Genomic DNA, 7,473 nt, shown 5'->3' on the forward strand with positions numbered 1-7,473 from the left:
AAATAAAAATTTTGAGTCATCATGAGTATGAATAGGTGTATTTGCTGCAAATTTCATATCAGATTCTATATACGAATAACCTATTGTCAAATTTAAATGAAGCAGGAAATTGAATCAGATTTATTTGATAATGTTTATGTATGCAGTGGAAACAGCATGGTCAATGCCAAAGTATAAAGAGGCTGTATACCTTTAAACTTCAGCAACTGTCAGCAGCCAATGAAAGACATGTACAATGTGTATTCACCTCTGAATGTAATTGTAAAAGAAATAAGTAATAATTTACATAACATCGATGGTAATAGATACAGTTGTAGATGATGCACAAAGAAATGTTAATATTTATAGCTCACCACATTGACTACATTGCATTAAAATTTATTAGTGAAGATGACCCTGACAGCTTTATAACCCTTTGAAACCCAAGAGGTCCTGAAAAAAGCCATCCACAGTGACTACATTGTATTTTCATATCTTAAAAAGTTCATCATTAGTGAAGATGACCCTGACAGCTTTAACCCTGTGAAACCCAAGAGGTCCTGAAAAAAGCCATCCACAGTGACTACATTGTATTTTCATATCTTAAAAAGTTCATTATTAGTGAAGATGACCCTGACAGTTTTAACCTTTTAAAACCCAAGGGGTCCTGGAAGAAGCCGTCCCACTCCTTACCAGCGGAGCAGCTGAACAGGCGCCAGGTTCTGTACGACTACTGGGCACGCTGGGGGTGTTGGTACAAGTACCAGCCACTCGACCACATCCGGGAGTACTTCGGAGAGAAGATTGGCATCTACTTTGCCTGGCTCGGTAAAGAGGATACGGTCACATTAGGTCGTGCGATCGTTGTAGGATTTTGATGCCATAGGGCTTTTAAGCAGGCCGTGACAGAACCATTGTCATTGTCCTTGCGTAGTGTCATAATCTGCATACAAAAATGTAGACTGACTGACAGTTACTGTAGTTACTGTAGTAGATAGAACTAACCACCGACATGGATGCAAAACAGCATTTTGTGTATACCAAGACAGTTTAACTTTGCAGGAGACGTACATTTGTCCTCCAAAATGCCCAAAGTCTAAGCGATCGTACAAGGATCGCACGACCTGTGTGACCCCGCCCTATAAAAAGATACAGTCACCTACATTCTGCATAATCAGTCGATCCCTGATCAGATTTTATTTAGTCTTATAGTGACAATTACAACATGATCTGTCATGTTGCAAAAGTATGCAGAGCATACTTTAATTTTACTAAATTTTCAGTATTTTTTTCAGGTCAAAATGACAGACCAAAATGAATAACATTATTTTTGCCTTCAGACTTTATCCATAAAATCATGAATATGTGTGGTTTTGATAGAAATTGCGTCTATACCCATGATGTACATTAAAATTTGTAATGACACAGTTTTAATTTGGATTTGGTGTATAATGACACAGGGAACGCTAATGACTGAAAGCTTATACTATCTACAATAATGTTATTGTGATAATTGTCATCACATGTAAAAGACATTTGGTCTACAAAACCTTACTTGTATGAAGACATTGCACAATAATCACTTGGCTACGGCATGATTTTCAAAACTTTGTGGTGCATGCATGAATCATGGCTAATGTGAATGGAATAATACACCGAGAGATCGTTGTTTAAAGCACATGGTAATGAGTTGGTGTTTTTTTCCAATCAGGTCATTATCCTTGTCTTAATTTTTATAGTCTTTTGTAATGTCTTTTGTTCACTATACTAGCCTGCATGCATGAAAATAGTATCTGCATAACCTTGCAAAAAGGTCACTAGAAATTGACATGTTGCAGTTCTTTGACCCGACAGAGTGTGTTGCTTAGAAGGCATATCTTGTGTAATACTATTAACACCCCAAGAAACAGCTGGTGTTTCATGATAATGATTGGCTGCAAGACTAATTCATTTAATCTTCCAGACTGCACTCCCCCTCCCTTCTTGTTACTAATCACTTTCCATCCTGCATGATACACTTATAACACTTGTGCACCTGGTCTTCCTTGCTGTTTAGGGCTCTACACTGCATGGCTCCTCCCTGCCTCTATCGTGGGACTCATGGTTTTTCTTTATGGTGTCCTGAGTATAAGTACCAACACACCTGCGTAAGTGTAGTCCGCCTCCTACATTGTCAGGTCATCCTATCTGCATTCTGTGGATGATATCAAGACTTTGCCTCAAACAAATAACAGAAAAAAGTCTTAAGTAAAGGTCTGGTGGTGAAGTGCAAACATTAGTTCTATTAGTAGTACAAAAAAAATGTACATATTTAACTTTTCAACAACCTGAATTTCAAAATCTAGGTTCACCCTCTAAGTTGTCACAGTGTGTCAAAGAAGGTCATCACTGTAAAAGTTTAATATACATACGTCGCAAAATGTTATCTGGAAGTTGCAGGATTCAAATTTTAGGAGAAATGAATCATTTTTGTTCCTGGACTATTTTGAAGAACACGCTGCTGTCTGACTTGTAGAGTCTTCTCTTTTGACCATAGAGGGATAACAAATTCTGGGTCTTTGCAGTAATACCATCCACAGAATGGACTGAAGGTGACCTGGTGTGTTAGGATGGCTTGGAACAGGTTTTTAACTTGATGTCACAAACTTGATGTCACAGAGCTGGACTACAAATGGTTCATCAATTCCAGAATTTTTGTGATGCCTAGCTGGAAACATTAAAAAAATTTTGATCCAAAAATGTGAGAAAACTGAAATCATTCACAATATTTTGGTCGGGGAATTTGAGGGTGGATAGAAAATCACCGGAACCACTGCCAGCTCTGTTTGATGTTGTGCTGTTGTCGTGTTGTTTAACCGATTGTTGTTGTGTACGTGTGCATTATTGTGAACAGGTCTGTACACAGCCAACTTGATCCCTGCCGCTGGGGTAGGGCTGCTAGTGTTCTTGTATGGGGTGGTCACAATGGGAACTAACGTCCCTGCGTAAGTCCCTCTTTATGTTCTACAACACTTTTCTTTCGTTTTCAGGTAGTGTATGTTTATATAAGCTAGTACACAGTGTGAAGTGCACATGTGCAGTAACTAGTGTAATGCATTGTGCCCATGGTCATTCGTAAACATTCTCCTACGCAGAGGGACCACAGTCATATTGAAACTCCTTGTGGTCACCTCTGCTGTCTGGAGCACTCAGATCAGTTACTCAGACTTTCTGACCGCCCTTCTTATAAATATTAATGAGCTTACCCTTATATGGGAATCAGCAAATCAGCGCCCAATCAGGCCTTTTTGTGATCCCTTTTGAAAACAAAAAGGCCAAGAAAGGCCTATTCTCTGATTGGCAGAAAGCTGGTTTGTGGCGACGCTCACAGTAACCGCTGGTGGGCCTCCAGACAGCAGGGCCCCAATAGGCAGTCAGCTAGTGCCGTAGGGGACCGTGCGTAGGAGGATGTTCGTATTGTACATGCTCTGTATTACCAAGGCAAGGGAGGCTTGCTTAACTTTGACATATATTACCCACAGCATATCACACCTACTATGCACGTGCATTTAAAACTGTAGACTAGCTTATTAGATCTTGATGTCATCAGGCTAGGGATGGATCTGGAAGGCATGTTTGTAAATGGGATTTTGCGTGAAAAATTTGTTTAAAGAAAAAAGTATGTAGTTTGTTTTCAGCTAGCTTTATTCAAATTGATCCTACAGTAGTATTGTTTCTCAACAGCTGTTGAAGGTTTTTTTACACAACTTTCCATTCCCATCTTTCTCCCTGCAATATTCCTTTAGTAAGCATTTTCACCACCTCTCAAAGTCATTTGTGTGATGAAAACATTTTGCCCCGGACACTGAGGTAATGTTACATTGTTAATACAATGTATGTTGGCAATACTTACTTTTTGTATCTTGTTGGCTGTTCGCAGTTTTATCGAAATAGATTTTTGCATACACTTAGCTAGTGTGAGGCAATGCTGTAGACTTGTATAAAAAATGGATCAATTTTGTGTGTTGCAAAATTTGGCCTTGACATATTTTTTTGACAAAGGAAAAATATAGGCACTATTTTTGTGGTAAATGTCAACAACTGAAAATATTGGTGTCCTTGATATACGGAATAAAAAAATCTAATTTGTATTATGCAAAGGATTATGCACTTGCACCACAGCAAATATGAGGTGATATATGAACCATAAGTATGCTATGGTCATTATGGACCAGCAATGACAAAATCCAACAACGACTTAAAACAAATGTAAAGTTCTACTACATAGTGACTTGAAGCATCTGCTTTGAGGTTACTGAACACTCAGTGTGTTGATTCTAACAGGAGAGAGGTGTGCAACAGTGGTGGTGACTTTGTGATGTGCCCTCTCTGTGATGAGAACATCGGCTGTGCTTACTGGAACCTGTCGGACACATGCACACAGGCAAAGGTATGTGAAGAAATTAGAGCCCAACTTCATGCATATGGCAAATTGAATATCATAAATTGTTTATATGCATAGCTCTGTTAAGTATGTGTTGTGTAATGCTAGCAAAATTATTCTTTGTTCCAAAATAAGAATTTAACATATGAAGCCCACGAAAATCATTCTTATATCTTGGACCTGTTAAACTCCATTCGTAATATTGTTTGCCATGTCACCAATATTCTTCCTAGTATAGACAAAATACTAAGATAGCAAAAAGTCATAGATGTTCTTTTGAGCACCTTGTTTAGAATATTAAAATGTGTATGATTGAATTGTAATTTACATGGCATGTAACATCTTTAAGCCAGCTTAGTTTGCACAATGAATTCTTCTATAAAGTGCATTATTCATTATGAAATGCCCTTTCTTGTAATAACCAATATACCATGTGTGCTAGCTACCATTCAAAAACCAAAATGTCTTTGAAAATTGATTATGATGTCAGCAGAGATGTGGAAAAAATGGCGAAAGCTGTCAAATGATATATTAATAATTGAATAGGTTTGCTTTATTTGAATTTCAGGTTATCATAAAAGACAAATGTTTGGTACCTTTTTGTGATGGTTTGCTTTGCATTTCCTTTCTATTTTAGATATCATACCTGTTTGACAATGAGGGCACAGTCTTTTTCAGTGTGTTTATGTCTTTGTGGGGTAAGTTAAGTTTCTTTCAACTTTTGTTTGGTGTGCTTGGTAATTTTCTTTGGCATTTCAAGGTCATTGTTGCAGTAATCAAAGCTACCCGCTGCAGTTTGATATCATATTAAGTATATGACATCAGACAAAAGTAGTGATTAGTTGAAAAATGTCCTGAGTTTCAGATGAACATGACATTGTGACTATACAATGTAATGTGCACTAAAACAGTCTTCCCTGAAAATTTGCTTGTAGTTGAGTACATTGTGAGCAAAACGAAAGGAAGCTGCGATGACCATGAAAAGTTTTGTATCATAATCTCATGATATTTAGATTTTAGTTTTTCATTCTAAGGTATATCAGATTTCTTCTCTTTGAACCCCATACTTTATTCCTCTGCATTCAGTTTATTTTTTTCAATTCAGACAATCATTACAATGCAATTGGTCTGCTCTGAACAGTGGCCACATGTAGTTTAGCTTCACACAAACTGTACTATGATACGATAAACTTAACATGACTAGTATGTACAGATGCACATGTACTGATATTGTTACATGTATTGAACATCTCAATTTCAATGGTGCAGGTGATTATACAGTTTTAGTTGAAGAAAAAGATGAAAACCTGAACTAGTTGTAATTGTTGTATTTCCCACTGGTCCTCTGGGAAGAGTGACTTAGGGACAGGGCTATCCAGTTTGAATAACGGATATTGATTACCGTAAAATGCATTTAATTTTGCGGGGATTTAATTTCGCGGTTGCTGGAAAAAGGACTTCTCGCGGTGGTTTTAAGTTCGCGGTAGTGCCATGCACTGTAGTATCTTACTGCCATGGAAAAATGTGCGCGGTGGTTTTAAAATCGTGGTGAAATGGCCACCGCGAAAACCGCGAACATTAAACCACCGCGAAAGTTTCTGCATTTACAGTAATTGAAGGCGAACATGCTACAAATTCAAACACACTGCATTGTCAAGACTCTCTACAACATTGAACAGTTTCATATACTCATCTTACCACTTACCTCTCTTCCCTACCATCAGATTGCCTATCTCTTTGACCACCCTGGGACTGTCTTCTTTGCCATTTTCATGTCTTTCTGGGGTGAGTGTGGTGGCCTAAGTAACATTCCTTCACACTTTTAAAGGTTATGCGGTCTGGTTCCAAGGTCAAATGTTCCAGTATCAACAGCATTGAGTGAAAACATTTGGACAATAATGTTTCTGCTCATTTTAACTTTTTTTATTAGATATTAATTTATATGATACGATAATCTAAGTATAACTATTAAGATGTGTAATGTACAATGTCATGTAGATAGTTTTCGGTAAATCCTGAAGGTTTAGCTTTTTATCCATTTTATATGTGAACATATAGTGAGGCTGTTTATAGCAACATGTGACTGTATTGTCACTGTTCACATGGCAGTTGTGATGAAATCAGGGCTCGAAATTCATTTTGGGGATCAGGTGCACCCAATAAGAATAGAGTAGAATGTCTGAAAAAAAACTAATCACTAGAACTTCCTTTTGTTCATAACTAAGACAACTAGACAGAAATAGGTCTTGAAATAACTTTCCCAACTAAAGAAAATTTAGAAAAAAAAGTTCATAAGATCGCATGACAAGTGAGAAAATCGCAACCATAGAAGACAAAATGAATCTGCAAAAAAAGCCTCACACAAGGCCTTGGCCTTGGTTTCTTCTGACTCCGAAGAATCACTGTCGGCTTCTTCCTCTTCTACAACATTGGGCTTCGAGGCTGACTGGGGCCACAGATGGCCCGGCGATGTTGTTGTTTTCTTCGCACAGATGGGTGAAGGAATATTGAGTTCCTGCTTCTTCTTCTTGCTCTGAAGGTGGTCCTTCTTCAATATCAGCATCATCATGAGGGCTGATGTAGTGGTGTAATTCCTATGAAAATATTTGGGTGCACCAGTGCACCCACAGATAAAACTAGGTGCACAGCTCCAATTTTGGCTGTATTTCGAGCCCTGTGAAACAATCTTGTTCAGCAACAGGGGGTATAGCTTGCACAACAAACATGCAATTTCTTTTAAATGTATATTACCCTTAATGGTCAAAGCTTGAATGGTATGTTACACATACATGTATTCAGAAGCTTAAGGTTTTGCTAGGAAAGCAAGGAGTCGTAATAAGGGTTTACTTCATGTAGTACTGATTATCCCCACCAACCATTGCAGCTGTCACCTTCCTGGAGTACTGGAAGAGGAAGAACGCCAGCCTTGCCCACCACTGGGACGTCATGGACTTTGAAGAAGAAGAGGTAGAACCGTTTCTTACAAAGTTCTCCCTTTACTGAAGTACATGTAGCCTTTTGGCATCAACTTACTTGCACTTACAGAGTTAAGGGGATGTCTCACTGGAATG

General features: G+C 38.2%; 1 protein-coding gene across 6 annotated transcripts in view; it reads left to right on the forward strand.

The window, feature by feature from the left end:
* Positions 1 to 7,473, forward strand: part of LOC118430533 (anoctamin-7-like) — a 38,884-nt gene that overhangs the window by 18,696 nt on the left and 12,715 nt on the right. For 3 of the 6 annotated variants that reach the window (XM_035841458.1, XM_035841462.1, XM_035841463.1), the window contains exons 9-13: positions 642 to 807; positions 2,873 to 2,963; positions 4,303 to 4,408; positions 5,040 to 5,100; positions 7,287 to 7,369. In XM_035841458.1, the coding sequence (XP_035697351.1) occupies positions 642 to 807; positions 2,873 to 2,963; positions 4,303 to 4,408; positions 5,040 to 5,100; positions 7,287 to 7,369 (507 nt within the window). Of the gene's footprint in view, positions 1 to 641; positions 808 to 2,035; positions 2,127 to 2,872; positions 2,964 to 4,302; positions 4,409 to 5,039; positions 5,101 to 6,126; positions 6,188 to 7,286; positions 7,370 to 7,473 lie in introns of all 6 variants that reach the window. The other 3 variants (XM_035841461.1, XM_035841460.1, XM_035841459.1) reach the window with 3 other exon arrangements.

Source organism: Branchiostoma floridae, chromosome 14, assembly GCF_000003815.2.
Source record: "Branchiostoma floridae strain S238N-H82 chromosome 14, Bfl_VNyyK, whole genome shotgun sequence".
NCBI classification, from domain to species: Eukaryota; Metazoa; Chordata; class Leptocardii; order Amphioxiformes; family Branchiostomatidae; genus Branchiostoma; species Branchiostoma floridae.